General features: G+C 39.5%; 1 protein-coding gene across 2 annotated transcripts in view; it reads right to left on the bottom strand.

Annotated features, from left to right (window-relative positions):
• Positions 1-17,836, bottom strand: part of slc2a2.S (solute carrier family 2 member 2 S homeolog) — a 29,646-nt gene extending 11,810 nt beyond the window's left edge. The window contains exons 1-6 of one of the 2 annotated variants that reach the window (XM_041564892.1): positions 17,690-17,836; positions 10,839-10,934; positions 6,848-7,020; positions 6,503-6,627; positions 5,947-6,062; positions 3,523-3,685 (exon numbers count right to left, since the gene is read on the bottom strand). In XM_041564892.1, the coding sequence (XP_041420826.1) occupies positions 3,523-3,685; positions 5,947-6,062; positions 6,503-6,627; positions 6,848-7,020; positions 10,839-10,934; positions 17,690-17,755 (739 nt within the window). In that variant the 5' untranslated portion in view covers positions 17,756-17,836. Of the gene's footprint in view, positions 1-3,522; positions 3,686-5,946; positions 6,063-6,502; positions 6,628-6,847; positions 7,021-10,838; positions 10,935-14,555; positions 14,626-17,689 lie in introns of those variants that run through there. The other variant, XM_018265702.2, reaches the window with a different exon arrangement.
• Between the last annotated feature and the right edge of the window lie 2,341 nt (positions 17,837-20,177).

The following is a 20,177-nucleotide window of genomic DNA, read 5'->3' as shown; positions in this document are numbered from 1 at the left end:
CTAAAGAGATACTGCATTATACTTACTAAAAGCTTCAAATAATATAATATATATATTATCATGTTTGTCACTATTTAACACTTTTTGTGCCACGCAACATGGAATCTATGGATCTGGCACAAAAGTAGCAGCATGCCATCACTGTAGAGTCCACATTTCCCGTCCCATCTTTATCCATGTGGCGCTGCATGATTATCAGTGACATGTAAAATTAAAGTGGTATAAATATATTTTATGTTATAGTACTTATACCCCTTTTAAGCCATATAAGATCCCCTAATGGAAATAGGTTAAAGTCATATGAGTGACAAGTATAACCCCAAATTAACTGATAGCTAAGCACACCTAAAATAATCAAGACTAGTAACAGGAAAAAATTAAATAAAATTGGAGGCGTGTGAATGTGGAAAGATTTAAAAATATAAACCACATCCTTAAAGTAGTAAAGAGTCCATAATCTTATGCGAGTGACCATTTTTTCAGTTGATCATTATTCTGCACACAAATGGCAGTGCTGGATCCATTATTTCAGCCCAATGGCTGCAATCTTTGGACAATGGTTAATTTATCAGTCCATGATTATAAGAGCCATAACTTTATTGTGCTCATGAAGCAAATGCAACCCATATTCTTTCTTAACTGAATACTCTCTTCAATAATTCTGATTCAGCATTAGGCCAATGTGTGAACATATGGCTGAGAAGCAGATTTGTAGATGCTTGCAAAGTGAAATGTTTAATGGCATGTCCATTGACTGGTTCAACTGATTCATTGCATTTAGTAAAGACTTGCACATGTCTAACCAAGTAGACCCACACCCAAACCTTCCAGTACTGCATTCAAACATAAGCAACTTTTGATCCCTACTGAAACAACTTCACTTAAATCCCAATTTATTATCCCCCATTAAAAAACAAAAAAACTATTTAATCATAAATGCAGCCAAACTTGGGTTAGAAGAGAGGTGGAAAAGAAAACTAAAGCAAAATGTTATAATACACATGCTTGCCCTCAACTTTAGTAACCCCATGCTGTTTATTTTTGGGTTTCCAAATAATACTGCTTTGCCTTGGGTAGGTATAACCTTTGATTAGTTGCTAGTGCAGCTATAGTATCTATTTGTAGTTGTACTGCCAGTTCTACTGCTATCTGCCAATATGCTTGCAAAACATAAAATAAAGCAGCGAGAATTCTTGTTTATTTGAACTCTTGACTCATCACACCAACTACTCTTAAAGGGGTTGTTCACCTTTCAATTTATTTTTAGTATGATGTAGAGAGAAATATTCTGAGACAATTTGCAATTGGTTTTCAGTATTTATTATGGGTTTTGAGTTTTTTAGCTTTTTATTCAGCAGCTTTTCAGTTTGCAATTTCAGCAATCTGGTTGCTAGGGTCCAAATTACCCTAGCAACCATGCATTGATTTGAATAAGAGTCTAGAAAATGTATAGGAGAGGCCTGAATAGAAAGAAGAGTAATACAAATACATTTGTAGACTTACAGAGCATTTGCTTTTAGACAGGGGCAGTGTCCCCCATTTGAAAGCTGGAAAGAGTCAGAAGAAAAACCAAATAATTCAAAAACTATAAACAAAAACAATGAAGACAAATTGAAAAGTTGCTTAAAATGGGTCATTCTATAACATACTTAAAGTTACCTAAAAGTGAACCACCCCTTTAAAGGAGAACTAAACCCTAAAAATTTATTTGGCTAAAAATGTCATATTTTATATACTGTGCTTTTTGCACCAGCCTTAAGTTTCAGCTTGTCAATAGCAGCAATTATCCAGGACTTCAAACTTGTCATAGGGGGTCACCATCTTGGAAAGTGTCTGTGACACTCATATGCTCAGTGGGGTCTGAGCAGCCGTTGAGAAGCTAAACTCTTGTTACATTTTTACTGGTCACAGGGCTGATCCTGCGCATTTCGCCGCCTGAGGCGGGCTTCGTTTTGCCGCCCCCCCACGTCACTAATGCAGAGCGCGCAGTTGCACGCTCTGCACTAGAAGAGCCAAATTTCCGGAAATTCGTCTCATAGTTACCAGGAGTGGCATTTTTGCCGCCCCTGGTAACCAGGGGGCGCTGCCGCCTGAGGCGAGTGCCTCAACTCGCCTCATTGGCGGAGCTCCCCTGACTGGTCATTACAAAAAGACTGTGATAGGAACTATAATATTAAAGGCGTTGTTCACCTTCCAAACACTTTTTTCAGTTGTTTCAATTCCAAGCAAAGACTTTTTTCAATTGCTTTTCATCTTTTATTTTTTACAGTCTTGACAAAATTGAAGTTTAAAGTGTAATACTTGTGTCTCTAGTGTTTCAGTCTGGCAGCTCAGTGATCCAGGAACATCTGAAATGTTACAATTTGCTACATTTAGTTGATACAATTAGTTGATACATCTCAGCAGCATCTCTGGCGTATTAGAAACTATTGTATCAATTCTAACAGCTGCCTTTAATGAAACTCTGAGATTCTGCTCTGCAGGATCAAAAATAACAAATGTATCAACTAAATGTATCAATTGAGAACAGTTAAAGAGTCGGTGACCCCCACTTTCCCAGAATTTCTTCAGAAGGTGAAAAATTAAAATGTACACTTCAATATTAGAAAAATGGTCTCAAATACAAAATAGAAAGTAATTGGGAAAAGTCTTTATTTCTGGTGAACTATCTGAAACCTCTTTAACTCTTGAAATTCAGGGTAGGCCTGACAGCCTTTACAATCTGCTATATAATTCAGTGCAAGGTCGCTTGTCTTGCTATGCTATCTCATTTTCCTTTCTTACACTTTTACTTTCCTATTTTTGTCTCCCGACCAACAGCTTTTTCACCTACACACACAAGAAATATTGTGACCTAGTAATTTCTTGCTAATCTGCCAACTAGATGGTACGCTAGGATAATTATATTCATTTCTTTTGAAAAAAAAAAAAGTGTAGGTATCAGGGATGGAACAGTGGGCAGGAACCACAAGCACACATTCAGAGGGGGCTCATGTTAGATTATAGGAAGAGAGTTTGTTTTAAATTTCTCCTTTATTACGTAATTATAAAACTTATATTTGCTGTCTCTTGGTCAAAAGTTCAGTGACATTTTATAGCAGAATAGGTATGGTTCAGTGACATGACCTTTCTTGTTTGCTTGCCGAAATGTAAACAATACCAGTAATTATCTAAGTTCTATCATATAACATTCAAATTGTGGAAGGAAATAAGAGCATAGTTACACTGAGTGGCCAGACAGGTAAGCCTCATACTTTGTGGCTTATTTGCTAACTTGCCTGCGTGCAGTAACAATCACAGATTTTCTAAGGCTTACAAAGAGTTAATAGAAAAGTAATTATACAGAAGCACAGCTATGCTCGTGTGGTCCAGTACAGTTAAAATTATACAAATTAAATTATATAAGTTACTAACAAGCCAATGCTTTCTATGTCACTTAATAAGCACTACATTTCCCTTATGCTAAAATCTAGAAAATGAACGTTGCCTTACAATGAAATAAACATTAAAAAAAATACTTACTTCTTTTAGCTGCTTCCAGCTTCCCAAGTTTGATTAACAGAAATCTGGGGCTTTCAGGGCAAAAGAAGAGTAGGATGGTCTGCACGACAGCAGGGACACCTGACAAGCCTAACAGAACAGGCCAAAGAGTCTCACTGCCCAAAATAAATTCCAGCCCGACCACCTAGGGAGCAATTATTCATCCACATTTTATACATGTATGAGAAAATAAATATTGCTTTTAAATTAAAAATCAGCTCTTAAAATAATATATCCAAACTCGTTTTCATATTACACGGTTTTAAAATAATGGGACAAAGGGAGCTAAACCAGAATTGAAAATGAATATGTAATTAGAAAAAACTTTTTTGTTGCTAATTAGTATAGTATTTTGAAAATATATTTTATATATATATATATATATATATATATATATATATATCTATATACACTAAACACATTACCCCAGCACTCCATTATATAGCCTTAAGAAAAAAACATACCCTAATTTTGCACACATTAAAAAAGACACCTTTAGTTAGATTTGTACAAAGTATGCGTAAGCTGGCGCGCTCCATCAAGGCAGTGTCCATGCGTCAGTCCTAACTAAGTGAAAGAAATATATATATATATATATACAGAGTATATATATATATATATAAAGAAAGTATGCCCCAGCACTCTCATCAGCGTACAAGCAGGAATCTCGGTGCTTGCTCCTATAGGAGACGCCGTCTCGTCCCCACATAATATCCAAAATTTAGAACAGATGAAGCAGCACTCGAATAATGCAAAAAGGTGTATTAAAAAGTTAGTACATCACATAGCGATGTTTTGGACAGACTGTGTGCCCTTTATCAAGCCAAATGAACAACAGCATTGCACAGGTAAGACATTTTTAAGGCAGTAAAGGGAAATGACCTCATAGTTTGCATCACAATTGCTGCACTCAATTGATATTCATAGGTACAAAAAGAGGTCATAATCCTTGTTTAAACCTAATGGATGTAAATATTTGAGTTTATTAATCCACCAAACCTCCCTTCTGTTTAATTTAAGTTCTCTATCTCCCTCCTGTCTGGGATGTGTACAATGCCCATATGAATGAAAGAATGTATTCATCCCATACTGGACAAACTGTACAGTTCCGGTGACACTATACTTGTTTTTCCAAATTAGTAATTTATGTGCTGACATGTCCGTGTAGTCCCATCTACAAAGGTGAGACCACACAGATAATAAAGTCACGTATTTCTCAACATCGTTCGGGTATAAATCGAGGTAACATTACATTACCTGTATCAAAACATTTCCTAGATAAAGGACATACTGCAGATCAATTAATATATATATATATATATATATATATATATATATATATATATATATATATATATACACACACACACACACACTTAGGACTGACAAATGGACACTGCTTTGATGGGGCACGTTACTCATACTTTGTACAAATCATGTAACTAAAGGTGTCTTTACTAAATGTAGATATTTTCCCTTTAAGAGAGAGTGTAAATATATAAGGTATAATGCGCCTATTAATATAAAATGGCAGTTTTCATGCACTGTATCTGTCTGCACTGTACTTTGCACCTTACATCTAATACAACAATAGGGCAATTTAGCAAAAGGTGCAAGTAAAGAGGACACAAGTTTTTATGAACAGCATTTATATATAGCAAACAGTTGTTTTCTTTCATTAGATTATGCAAGAACATGCCCCTTAGTGCTCATTCAGAAAATGCTTCTTCCCCTAGTCTAGCTGTGCTCTGTACCTTGCACCAAGATTAAAAAAATCCAGTGTAAAGTGTAGACCATCAGAGGGTAAAAGATGTTCATCTCTTTTAGATTACCTGCCAGCATTAATTTGACCAGTTCATGTTAATGTTCAGTCATATCTTTCTAACTCTTATTAAAGGTCAGTAAATCCATATTAACTAGGGGGTGCCAGTTTGTTAGCCCCCCATCCAGTGACTAATCACTGGGCCACCAGCTGGTGCTTCTCTTCTCTAAACAACACACAGGCTGGAGGTGTTTTCCATTAGAGTGCAATGCAGCCATCTTCTTTGATTTTTCTTAAGGATCCCTTGCACTGCCCATTCTGTGCATAATATAGCAATTTAGTAATAATTGCTAACTTTGGTCCTGGGCCAGCACTTCTGTAGCTGTGGAAAATGACTATAGTGAGCATTTATAGGCCCAGGATGGTGCAAGGGACCACTGGGAAAATCAAAGAATATGGTGTTTCACTCTTGTGGAAAGTACCTCAAGACAATGTGCTGTTTAGAGAATTTGTCCCAGGATCTTAGGTTAGCTATTAGTCTCTTGAAATCCCTAAAAAAGTGGTTAAATTCCCATCACAGAAACTGTGGGTGACCCAAAAGTTTAAGATCCCAATAACAGGTTCAGAATAATATTCTGTTTTACCTGACTAATGAGAATCCCTGTGACAATAGCCAACTGATTCAAAGTTCCTAAAGCTCCTCGAAGTGTTGTTGGGGAGATCTCTCCGACATACATGGGAACCAGTCCTGATGCCAGACCTAAAAAAAAGAATCACAAAGGCAATTCATAATAAAATGGCTGTTTAGGCATGGTTATTATTATTATCCTTTTGTGGATGTCTTTGCTTGGGAATACATGGAGTCTATATAAAAAAACTGATTTTGTGAATCAGCTTTCCCTTTGACTATTTTCTGAGTTACAAATACTAAAAGCTGGTTAATGTCCATTGAGAAGCCTTGTAAAAACAAACACCACCCTACCCTCAGCTGAAGCTTGTTAGGCTTTGAGATAAGAATGAACCCATTTGTGTACATGTAGGACAAAGAATTTGGCTAATATTAGCTGGCACAGTAAAGAGATACTGACGTTATAAAATACTAGAAAATGTTTTCCTATAAGTTTACATATAAAAAAGAATTTTAGTGATGCAGCTGAGGCTTCATGTAGATGTGCTTCATAGATGTAATGTTCTACTTACCGCAGTAAAGACCTGTGATTAATCTGCCAGCAATGACAAGAGCGTGTGCTTGACCTAATGGAGCCAGTCCCATCAGAATAGCCCCAGTAACTGCCAGAATGTTTATAGCCATCATGGCTTTAATCCTGTAATCAACAGCATAAGTATTCTATGTTAGTATTCAGTATACATTTACCAGATACATACTGGACCACGCAACAGTTTTTGGATCCCATGGGAAAATGTGCATGTTTTTGTTATTTTCTGAAATGAAAGACTGTGTCTAAAAGATGGCGTCACAATAGAAATTGCAAGAAAATAAGCACAAGCAGAAAAGTTATGAATGATTCCCCTTAGTTCACTTACCTTCCAAGTTTATCTGCAATCCATCCAACAAAGAATGAAGATACCATCCCTCCCAAGGAGAATACAGATACAGAGAGGGACCAGTACATTCTGACAGAGGTTTCTGCTGATTTTGTATCTGTCTCATTTTCACTGCCTTCTAGTAAAACCCGTGTATAGTGATTCTCAATAATCTGTGGCAAAAAGAAAACCATGTTACCAATGGTAGGTTTAATATTCAGTATGAATAATGTTATAATAATTCAGTGTGAATAATAATATAATAATCAGTGTCAATAATTCCTTGCTAATTACTAACTACCTCATCCCTTCAGAAAAACCTTATTGATTTATTAGAATTTGATGATGTTACCATCAGATGTCTTGCAACAGATGCACAAAAAATCCTTGAAGAAACAGACCTTACTGTAGAGTGTATGTTGGTAAAATAAAATTTAAATGCAGATAAAAACTCTGCGGTAAGGTCTGTTTCTTCAAGAATCCTTTGCTCTACCATGATCACCCACCTGCAATACACCTGGCTGTCTATCTAACCAATGAGTTTGTAGCATACAACAGTATAGAAGAACTGGCAAGGTCGCCAAACGAGCGGATCTTAACCCGATATGCCCACTAACGGCTGTGCAATGGATGAATCCGAATGTTTGGATGAATCCGAATGTTCGGCCCTGGGGGCAAACGATCGGATTACAATACTACGAATGGGCTTCGAGGGGGCGCAGGACCTCATCAACTAGCCAATGCTGTCCTGGATCGTACGAAAAATCAAACTTGACCGATCGATATCTGCCTAATTTTTGTCCTGATATCGATCAGGAGGACCCATCGGGAGCCCCCACACATGGGGAGATAAGATGCCGAATTGGTCTGAAGGACCGATATCGGCAGCTTTAATCTGCCCGTGTATGGCCACCTTAAGTCTACTAAAAAATCACGTAAACATTAAATAAACCTAATAGGCTGGTTTTGTTTCCAACAAGGATTCATTATATCTTAGTTTGAATCAAGTACAAGGTACTGTTTTATTATTACAGAGAAAAAAGGAGAAAATTTGGATTATTTGATTACAATGGAGTCTATGGGAGATGGCCTTTCCGTAATTTGGAGGTTTCTGGATAATGGATAGTCTTTCAAATGTAAATGTTATTACTAAAAATGTGTATGTTAGTTAAAGGACAAGGAAAGTCTAAAATAAAATAAGGCTAGAAATGCTGTATTTTGTATACTAAACATAAGCATGAACTTACTGCACCACAAGCCTAATCAAACAAATAATTTATGCTTTCAAAGTTGGCCACAGGGGGCTGTCATCTTGTAACTTTGTTAAACAGCTTTCCTGACCCTGACCCTGCACATGCTCAGTGTGGTCTGGGCTGCTTAGGGATCGTCATAAACAAAGCTGCTTGAGTTCTGCATGGCTGGGAAGTAAGGCGGGGGCTCCCCCTGCTGTTCATAAGTATGATTGTTTCCCTGCTCAGCAGTTAGGGACAATCTGACAATTCCTATCCACAGCAGTAAATGAAGGGAGAATTTCACTGCATACAGCCAGGTTTCTTATAAAAATGGTACACATTTTTTAAATAAAGTATATTGGAGATAGGTTTCTTTTTCATTAAAGAAAGTAAAAATGGAATTTTATTTTTTTGCCTTTCCTTGTCCTTTAAAGTAACTGCAAACTATTTGTAGCCTTGCTGATATTGCAGGGAAAGGTTTGTCTTTCACTTACACATGTTGATACATCAATTATGGATATTTCAACTTTATACCACTGTATATATATATATATATATATATATATATATATATATATATATATATATATATATATATATATATATATATATATATATATATATATATATAGATATATATATATATATATATATATATATAGATAGATAGATATATTCCACCAGATGAAAGCACTCACGGGTCAGTCATATGAATAAAAGTAGCAAACTTTATTCCAACAACCACATATCTACGCGTTTCGATCCACTGGATCGTCATCAGGATCCTGATGACGATCCAGTGGGATCGAAACGCGTAGATATGTGGTTGTTGGAATAAAGTTTGCTACTTTTATTCATATGACTGACCCGTGAGTGCTTTCATCTGGTGGAATATGAGGATTTTTGGTGAGCACCCGGTAACTATTGCATAGAGTGGTGCGTGCCGATAAAGGGAGAGATGTATAGATATATATATATATATATATATATATATATATATACACACTGTATACACACAACTGTATGCTGGTGCACTCAAAAATCCAAGTGTAGTCACTGCCTGGGTGCTGGTTAAACATGTGATACAAGACTTCAAAAAAGAACCACACTCACAGGGCTTAATTTTAGTGCAAAAGAATTTCTTGTTTAACAAATAAATAAGAAATTCTTTTGCACTAAAATTGAAGGATCCGCACTCACAGGACTTAAAATTCAAATATTACTTTATTTTGAAGCAAAAGACTGACGTTTCGACCGACCCACAGCCTTTCTCAAAGTGCCAAATAAACAGTAGACAGTGCCTTAAATCTACGTAAAGGCGGGAAAGTAGCAGCATCACCCATGAAGTTTAGTCAGCATCATAATGGAGCGACCTCCCAATTAACATGTCACTGTGAATACAAATAATCCTACATCTATTATATTTTAAAAAAAACATTCGATCAATAATTTATGCAATACATCTCTTGTTATACAACAGTTAAAAACAAAGAACAAAATAGCTAACTTAGATTTCACAAAAATCCAGCTACCAAATGTAAATCATAGAAAACACTGTTGCTAGTTTGTCACTCTCTGAGTAGATGTCACATAATTTATAAGGTTTCCAGTCTATTCGTGGATAATGTTAACTACAGTTTAGTCCCCTATATTTATTAAGGCTTTACATTCACTTTATTACTTAATTAAACATACTTTAATTGATCACTAAATTTAATTCAATATAGCCTTTATACACCCTTATTTAATTCCTCATCTGGCCACTCATTTGTTATTAAGCTACGGGGTACAGCCTCATTATGTTTTTAATGTAAAATTGTTACTGCCTCCCTAAAAATGGTAAAAAGGAAACTAATGCTGGGACCTCATCCCTACCCCCCCCTTGGTTTTTTGACCACCATGGGTCCTAACCCATAAATAAAACACCAAATAGTAATGCTAAAATTCATAAACATATATTAAAGATAACTATATTATACCTATTCAATACTACCCAAAATATAAATAAATTAATAGATAGAAACACCATTGTAAACCTACTCATTGAATCAGCTGTGCATAGCATTCCTGAAAATCTTCATTCTATAGACACCTGCCTATTTTAGTTAATTCTGTAAACGGAGAGAAGGCTAAAAAAATTCAGCGTGCGCAGCCCATTTTACAAAATTTGGCAGGTTATGAAAGTTTGAACACATTTCTGTCGTTTTTATGTTTTATTACAGTTTTACTAATGAAGGTGAATTGGCCATTAAGCTGTGAGACTAACTTCTCCCAAGGGACAAAACTGTTACAAATGTATCTTAAGTATCTATTCTGGGCTCTCTGCCAAGAGACAATTAAATTAGATTGGCTGTTCAGTGCAGAGAAATCGGGACTCCAGTACAAATGCAGGACTGTGGGTTGAGCTGTCAAAAGAGGGACTGTACCGCTCAAAACGGGACAGTTGGGAGGTATGATATATATATATATATATATATATATATATATATAGATAGATAGATAGATAGATAGATAGATAGATAATAGATAGATAATAGATAGATAGATAGACACACACACTTGCTGATTATAATCCAAATGTCCTACTAAGCTGAAAATGCAGGGTAGGATACCCATTCCATGGTAGATATATTTTACACATGGGCTATGGCTGGGCATACATGTATCCAGTTTTGGAAGAAAAAACATAGGTTTGCTTTTCCAAAGTAGCAATTTCTTGCATCCTTTACTAGAACTGTCTATAAAGTAATGTTTTTTACCTTTTGAGGAGCATTGATGACGCCGAGGCCATATCCAAACTGCAGTGAGGCCAACACAGCTGTAAAGACAGCTAACACCAGGGTCCCTGTCAGGGTCTTAAACAGAACATATGTATTATTTCAAATGTAATATTTCCATTGTTCAGTATTTATATGATTAGCGGTGTAAATATGTTATAGATATATTGCTGTATTGCACAATAGAAACAGGGTACACAAAAACATCAACAATACAATACATTTTTGTGTTACAGGGAACATTTACAGTTTTCAGACTGAGTGATAATCTGCAGAGCTCATGCATCATAGAGATCATACATGCCTATATTTATGTAAGGAGAATGCTCAGAACGTTTAACAAACAAACACTGCTTTTAAAACATTTCCACTTGCACAAAATGAATGCAGGGTTGGATTTTGTTGATGGTATCACCTACAAAACAGGTTTATAAGCTTAGTGAAAAGTGTTATATTATCACTAGTAGTATTACTAGTGAAAATATTTCCCCCAGTGTCAGATATGTTAAACCAAAAGGTGGGAGTCATGATCCCAGAGACAGTAACTTATAATTTGCTGTTTTAGATTCTGGCTAGTGATGTGCGTGTTGGGTTTTTCCCGATCCCCTCCCTCCACCCACCCGACTTCCCTTTAGAGACTTGCCCCACCACGCCCCGCCGATGATAAGCAGGGGCGGCTATAAAGCCGGAAGCCAGCAGTTGAAGGTGGCGGGCGGGAAGAGCATGAGGAAGTGCAGGACCCGGACCAGCCTGTCACCCGCAAAAGGAGGTGCAGGGTCGGCCCGAACACAACCGACCTGTGGGTAAACCCAAACATCACTAATTCTTGCCCAAAAGCACCTACAAATACACTAATGGATCTTGTAGCTATTCAACTGCATAGGAATGCATGAATTAATGGAATCCATTTTTCCCTATAATGCTGATAACCATGGCACCATGCTGACTTCTCTAATGCCTGAAACATGCACCATGTAGCCACACACGGGAACACAGGGTTTTTAGAGGGGATCACGGCTAGAATTTGTACCAGCACAAAAAGACAAAAAAGCAACACTAAAGCTCTGTATCTTGGTTTTTACATGGACCCTGGGCTGTAGAGACCATAGGGTACTAACTCACCAAGTGGTCCACACTGGACCTTCAGCTGAGGGAGCAGACCAAAACTGTATTTTAATAGAGCAGCCACTCAAAGAGCAGTTTTCCAGGCATATGTGTAATATAGTTTATTTGGTACACATGGACACAGCCTGAACAGTTTTTAGCCAGATATTAGTTGGGCAAGCTCATCACTGGGCCCCATACATGGGCAGATAAGCTGCCAAATCAGTCCGAAGGATAATGTGAAATTTTAAGCAGCATATGAGGATTCAGATACTGTGTATATGTATATATATATATACTGCAAGTTAACCTTTGTCTTAACCAGGACTGGTAACAGCTAGCCAAGCAACAGGGAACTGTAGTCCAGCAGCAGCAGCAGTGGAGACAAAGAATGTTGCTTATCCCTAGGCTAAGTGAGCAGGCAGCCGTAATTTACAAACAAATTTAGTCCTAGTTTGGTGACAAGGATTGCTTTGGGGGTGGGGGATTTCCTTGTCAATACTGAGATGCCAGATTGTACTGTTGATTTTGTTTAATTGCATTTGTTTGCTGAGGAGATGGACACACAGGTCATTAGCGAGGGTCACAGTTTCTAAGGGATGAAAGGCATGAAGGAGGCACTGCCTGCGGGGGAGGAGACATCAAACAAAGATTTGGCCCTTGCCATGCCCTTTGCTTTTGGATGTCTTGTTTGCTTTATCATCATGATAATGCGATTTCTAAATAAAACTCTCTGAATTTCTGTATCATGGAACATTATTTCCCCTTCATTCTAAGGGAGCTAGCACACGGGCAGATTCGGGGAGATTTTGTCGCCTCTTCTGCAGGGCGACAATCTCCCTGAATTGCCTTCCCCCTGCTATAATGAGAAAACGCCAGCACCAATGCACTTGCGCCGATTCGATTTCCGAAGTCGCAGAAGTTGCCTCGCGAGGAAACTTTGGGCGACTCGAAATCAAAGCGCCACGAGTGCATTGGCGCTGCCGTTTTCTCATTGTACAAGAAGAAAGCAGGTCGGGAGATTAATCGCCTCTTCTATGGAGCGACAATCTCCCGACCTGCTTTCTTCTATGGAGCGACAGTCACCAGGCGACTATACAGTGGCGGAACTACCAGGGGAGCAGGGGGTGTGAGCGGGCCAGGGCCCGCACCCCCTCAGGGCCCCCCGGCAGCTCACGCGCCACTGAAATACGCTAATGAAACGTGTACAGAGGGGGGTGGGGGGCCCGGCTGCGCGTCACGCACCAGGGCCCGCCCCCCTCTAGTTACGTTATTGCGACTAAATCTCCCCGAATCTGCCCGTGTGCTAAAGCCCTTAAAAGGAAAGCAGGCTATATTTACTATAAAGGGCAGAGACACGTGGAGATTCGGGAAGATTAGTCGCCCTGCGACAAATTGCCTCTTCTTCGGACGACCAATCTCTCCCAACTGCCTTCCGGAGCGCTTCGTTTTCCGATGTTGCCTCACGTGGAAACTTCGGGCGACTTTGGGAGCCAAATCGATCGACTGCCTTGTGATTTACATTCTAGCCGGCGGGAAGGCAGTTCGGGGAGATTAGTCACCCAAAGAAGAAGCGATCTTTCGATGGGCGACTTATCTCCCAAAATAGCAGTGTTTAATTCACTGTTCTTATATTCAGGGGGTTGGGGATAAATTCATTGCTTTCCTCAGCATATCAAAGTCCCTTAATCTGATGGCAAATCCGCGTGTTCACTGGTATATTTTCTTCCTTTACTCTTAATCCAGTAATCCTAATTCCAAAGCAAGATGATCAAAAAGGCATATAGTTATTAGTTATCATCTACATTCACTACATTTTCATTACAGGTTCAGTAATTAAGGCATATTCTTCTGTTTAATGTACGTCTCCTTATACCTCACTGAGAATTAGGAAGCTGCCATGCTGGTTACAGGGATGAGCCACTATCTATGTGCAGCCCTGAAACTGTTAAACCAATTGGCAACATTCTCACCTTTATATCTCTTTCTTATTTGCCCCGGTATTAACTCAGCCTGTAACACATGCAGTGTATTTCAAGGCTGGGATGGGGAGGGCAAATTGTGTTAACGTGTAGCCTAGAAGGAAAGGGGAAGGTAGTAACCTATCCAGCTGATGCAGCAGTTTTACAGGCACATGTTAAAATAACAGGACAAACATTTCATCGTGTCTGAGTGCCAAGTTTGGAAAAACAACAAATCTGAACCATTCCAAAGTTTCATAAGATCAGAGCAAGCGAGCAGGGTGAGAAGCAATGGAAGCATCAGTACTGGGCACCCACAGAGAATACTTAGGGGAATACTTAGACAGCACAAAGGCTGATTTATTAACAGGACAAGACTTGCAGTTTAAAGTATCATTTAAGTGAGATATTTATTGTCAGGGTAGCCTGAGATTTCCCACACCTGACTATATGGCAACTACCGAAATCTGGCAGGCAATGTAGTGAGTTATAGTTGCACAGCAGCTGGAAAAACTCTGGACACCCTCCTATAGCTGATGTTAAAATGACTTAACTTAAAGTAAAATCCCAAATCCCATTTGTGTATAGAAAGTATAGGGCTGATCTCATGGCAAAATCAACGTGAAATGTGTACCTTCTGCTGTTGCATTTTCCCATCCATGTCGGGCCAGACAGTCCCAGCGACTATGTGTGTGTGACTTGTACCGGCTTATATACAGGGCTGTACTTGGGGCGGGGGAGGGGCCGGCACTAGCAGGAGGGAAGCCTTCAGGTAACACATACTCCCTAATGTCCCTGCCATTGGAACAGCCCTAGGGACTGAGAGCAGCCACTGTGTCTGGACAAAGGATTTTCGCTCATAACAGCAGGTGAGCCTTTGTAGGGATGGACTTATTCTTATTTACCAGCAACCGCTTTTTTTCCTTTTTTATTATTCCCTTCTTTTTCTACAGAGGAACAAAGTTACTCCCGTTCATTTATCAATGGATTTAATGTAAAGACGCAACGTCCATTCACAGGAGTCTATCAAGGAAAAGGTTTTCCATTGGCTGCTGTCAGTAGAATCACGTTGATTCCCTTTTTAACGCAAGCAGAATGCAGTCGTATAGATGTCAGAAGCAGCAGAAGGTACATAGGATGCGCAGTTTGATAGATTGCACGCTGATTTCTAGAGAGAGCGATAATGTCTGTAGCGCTGCAACTGTTGGGAAGCGCTGAGGGCGGGGTTATCATTGCGTCATGTGCACATTGTACATTTAATATTAGTAACTCAAGCGCTACAGGATAACGTGACAACTCATTCATATGAAACCGCCGCCAAACATTCATAGCATTGAGTGTTCAGTGTGAAACTACTGCCCTCCCTGGCTGTATCTTTCCAAGTACCAACAGCAAATGAAGAGTGCAAAAGAAAACAGAACCTTTCATGCATTAATAATATTAATAAATAATTTTAATAAATAATAATAATAAAAACAGCACACTGTTCAGGGCAATGGCAATTCAGCTTCACCCTAGTAAAAGGGATTTTTTATAATTTTGCCTAAAGAAAGAGATTGGGTTTTTGCATCAGCCCAAGACAACCACAGCTTTTTAGCAGGGAAACACAACATAACAAGCATAAAAAAAATTAGCCCTGTAGCATCAGCTTATAATGTCCTGGTTAATGACTAATGAGAACCCCTGTGCTAAGCTTAAACCTATACCCCTGGACAATGTAGGTCTCTATAAAAATATAATGCATAAAACAGTTCATGTGTAAAAACCCTGCTTCATGTAAATAAACCATTTTCATAATAATGTACTTTTTCAGTGGTATGTGCCATTGGGTAATCCTAAATAGAAAATTGCCATTTTTAAAAAATAAGGGCCACCCCCTGGGATCATAGGATTCACGGTGCACACAAACATACCAACAAACCATACATGTTAGGTCACATGAGCCAATTAACAGACAGAGTTCTGTCTTTTGCTTCAACACTTCTTCCTGTTACAGTAAAGGTGGCCATAGACGTAACAATTACGATCTTTCTTGGAAAAGATCTTTCCAAGAAAGATCGTTCGTTTCAATACACACGTGTAGAGCTGAATCGTCAGATATACAGGTAGATATACAGGGAGAAACAATAGAATTCTACCTGTATCTGACGATTCAGCACTAACAATGGGCGATGTTTGGGTCCCTTCAAAGGCACCCGATCAAAATTTTCCGTCCAGCCCGATCAACGAGCCGACCGATATCCAAGTCTTCTGCCGATATCAGTCGGCTCTTTTTCCACCATACACGCAACGAATATTGGACGAAAATTTGTTTCGTACGATATTATCTGTGCGTCTATGGCCACCTTAAAGGTGGCCATAGACTCAAAGATCCGCTCGTTTGGCGACATCGCCAAACGAGCGGATCTTTCCCCGATATGCCATTAAACTGCGTGGCTATATGGGGGTAATTCGAGCGTTCGGCCGTATGGCCGAACGATCGAATTACGATGCGCCAAGCGGCTCCGACGGGTCGGTCGGGTAAAAATCCACCCTTCCCGACCGATATCGTGGCCAGATATCGATCGGGAAGACCCGTCGGAAGCCCCCATACACGGGCAGATAAGCTGTCAAATCAGTCCAAACGATCGATATAGGCAGCTTTATCTGCCCGTGTATGGCCACCTTTAGAGTTGTAGTATTTCAGGTCAGGTGATCTCTGAGGCAGCACAGAGACCATCACAAAATGGTGGTTCAAGGCAAGAGATGTAAAAGGGCAACATTTACTTAAATATATGTTCCAGTTTGTTAAGATCAATGTGCCTCTTACTTTAGTGCACTTGATAAAGGGCACTGAAGGCCCGAAAAACATGTTGTGTTTATCAGTCGACAATAAACAGTAATTCACAGCAGTAAATCTGCATTTGAGTGCTCTCCTCTCTTCTGGTTAGATATAAACTATCTGTTGCTAAAGTATTTATTGTAGGGGTTAAGTTTTCCTTTAACAGCTGCCTAGTAGTGATGGGCAAATTTATTCGGCAGGCACGAATTTGCGGCAAATAAATTCACGAAACCGCTGCGAATTTCGCAGGAAATTCGCAATTTTTTCGGTAAACCGAAACACCCCAAATTTGCCCATCAATACTGCCTAGAACACACTGAGCATGTGCGTGTCACTGACACTGTGATTTCAAGGCCTGGATCAATACTACTATGCAGATGCTGAGCCTACAGGTTGGTACATTAAGCGCAGTATTTCTAGTCATATTCCTTTTTAGAGTTTAGTACTCCTTTAAAGAGATGTCTTGCCTTTAAGCTAACTTTTAGTATGTTATTGAATGGCTCGTTTGAAGCAACATTTCAATTGGACTTAATTTTTTCTTTTTTTGGTAGTTTTTGAATTATTTGCTTTTTTTCTTCTGACAAGTGCTCCGTAACGCTACAAATGTATTGTTATTGCTATTTTTTATTATCATCTTTCTATTCAGGGCCTCTCCCATTAATATCCCAGTCTCTTATTCAAATGAATGCATTGTTGCTAAGGTAATTTGGACCCCCAGGGCCATAGCAACCAATCGGGAGTTGGTTTTGACCAGTGTATGACCAGTTGGAGCAAAAGCATTGGTTGCTATGGGCAGCTGCACTGGTGCTATCTAACACCTATATTTGTAAATCAGCCCCTCCGAAGACAACATGGCAAATATAACTTTAATTTCAGTCAGTTCCTATTGTGTATAATAACTGTATATTAAATATATCTGTATCTAATGCAAAGTAAAAACACCTTACCCAATATCTCCATGGTCTGTAAATATGCAGTGTAACTGACAAACCATTGCTTACTGGACTGATCATAGGACTTAATCAGCAAGGAGGCTTATTAATAAAATGAATTGTGTGTCTGTGCCCCATGCTGTCAGGGAATTCTGTTGGCTTATATCTGGGTCACACAGTGAGCGGAGCGTGCAGACAAATGTTCTAAGCAATCATTGTCCCTTCACACTGAAGTGGAGTTAATTGCACCAAACGAGCAATCCAGCTGACTCAGGGCCTCATTGGGAACATGGAGGCAATAGGTGGTCACTTTGTGCCTGAAAAATTCGCAGAACTTGTCATAGTTTTAAGATGTTGTACCGTGTTAGTCATTGAAAAAATGTAGAAAATGTAAAGTTTGGTTATACCTTTTATTGGCTGAATAATAATAATAACTGAATAAGTAAAAATGTCAAGCTTTCAGAGCACCCAGGCTCCTTCGTCAGGCAAAATACAAAACTGGAAAGGCACATTATATATACAGTATACCTATTAGTCACTTTGTTCTCATAGAAATAGGCAATGGCCATGAAATAAGCCAAAAGTTTAGCAGCATGAGGGCCCACTGACACCTGGGCCCACCGGGATTTTTCCTGGTATTCCTTTCTTTCATCTAACATACCATCCATCATATCAGGTGACTTTAATATACCCGTTAACAACCCTTCTGTCTCTAGACTTCTTTCACTAACCTCCTCCCTAGGCTTATCTTTGTGCTCAGACCCCCCCTCTCACTCCTATGGTAAAGCTCTGGATCTCATATTTACCAGACTATGTTCAACCAATTTTACTAACTCACTATTTCCCCTCTCTGATCACAATATGCTCACATTTTAACTCTCACTAACTCCCTCCTCACCCCCTGCTATTCCCCAAACACGTAATTACCGTGACTTGCAAGCTGTAGACGTGTCACATCTCTCTTCTTCCTTTGACTCTCTTCACTTGAATATCTCAGCCATCTCTTGTCCTAATGTGGCTACCTCTGTCTACTATAGTACTCTCACCACTGCCCGCAATGAGCTTGCTCCTATAAAAACTAAACTTTCTAGACCCAAACCACTTCAACCTTGGCATACTGCTCATACAAAAGCGCTCAAAAGACATTCACGTGCACTTGAGTGTCGCTGGCGCAAATCCCGCTCAGAATCAGACTTTTGGAGCTACAAATCTGCCCTGCGCTCCTATAACACCAGCCTCTTCCAAGCACATCTGTCTCTGCTCAAGATATTGCTGAGCACTTTAAAAAACAAAATTGACACGACTGATTGACACTGACAGATTGACACTGACACTGACAAAATTGACATTGAATCAGAAGGGACATTACACTATTCAACCCCCCTAGACTTCCACCACCCTCCCTCCACACTCCCCAGTCTCTCCTGTGCTCCTTCACCCCTGTCACTGATGAGGAAGTCTCAAAGCTTCTGGCTTCTTCTCACCTTACCACCTGCCCGCTTGATCCAATTCCCTCAAAACTTCTCCGCAATACCAATCCCTGTCTAATCAAACCTTAACTCACCTATTCAATCTCTCAATCCCAACCGGACTGTTTCCTTCTCAACTAAAACATGCTCTTGTCACCCCCATTCTGAAAAAAAACCCTCTCTTGATCCCTCCATTCATGACAACCTCCGGCCTATCTCTCTGCTACCTACTACTTGAGCGCCTAGTCTACAACCGACTAACCTCATTCCTCTCTGACAATAACCTGCTGGACCCCCTACAATCTGGTTTTAAGCCACAACACTCCATGGAAACTGCCCTGACTCGACTAACTAATGACCTTTTAACCACTAAAGCCAACATCATTTCTAACTACTAATACTGCTTGATCTCTCAGCCGCATTTGACACTGTAGATCACCCTCTCCTCCTCCAGTCCCTCCAGTCGCTTGGCCTTCGTGACACAGCCCTGTCCTGGTTCTCTTCTTATATCACCAATCGTTCCTTCAGTGTCTCCTACAATGGAGTAGCATCTTCTCCCCTACCTTTTACTGTTGGGGTTCCTCAAGGCTCTGTCCTGGGACCCTTATTATTCTCCCTCTATACTTCCTTCCTCGGCAAATTAATCAACTTGTATGGTTTCCACTACCACCTCTATGCTGACGATACTCAGATCTATCTCTCATCTCCTGATCTCAACCCAGAACTCCTAACTCGCGTCTCCTCCTGCCTGTCCGCTATCTCTACCTGGATGTTGCAACGTTACCTTAAATTAAACCTCTCTAAAACTGAAATGGTTCTCTTTCCTCCAACTAACACCAGTAACATCCTGGAAGTATCCATCATAGTTAACAATTCCACTATCACCCCCTCTCCCCAGGCCCAGTGCCTTGAGGTTATCCTAGATTCTGCCCTGTCATTCACTCCTCATATCCAGTCACTTATTAAATCATGTCACTTCCACCTAAGGAACATATCCAAAATACGATCATTTATAACCCAAGATTCTGCCAAAA

Source organism: Xenopus laevis, chromosome 5S (genome assembly GCF_017654675.1).
Source record: "Xenopus laevis strain J_2021 chromosome 5S, Xenopus_laevis_v10.1, whole genome shotgun sequence".
Lineage (NCBI taxonomy): Eukaryota > Metazoa > Chordata > Amphibia > Anura > Pipidae > Xenopus > Xenopus laevis.
The sequence above is the reverse complement of the archived record's forward strand: the minus strand, read 5'-3'. Positions and strand labels throughout refer to the sequence as shown.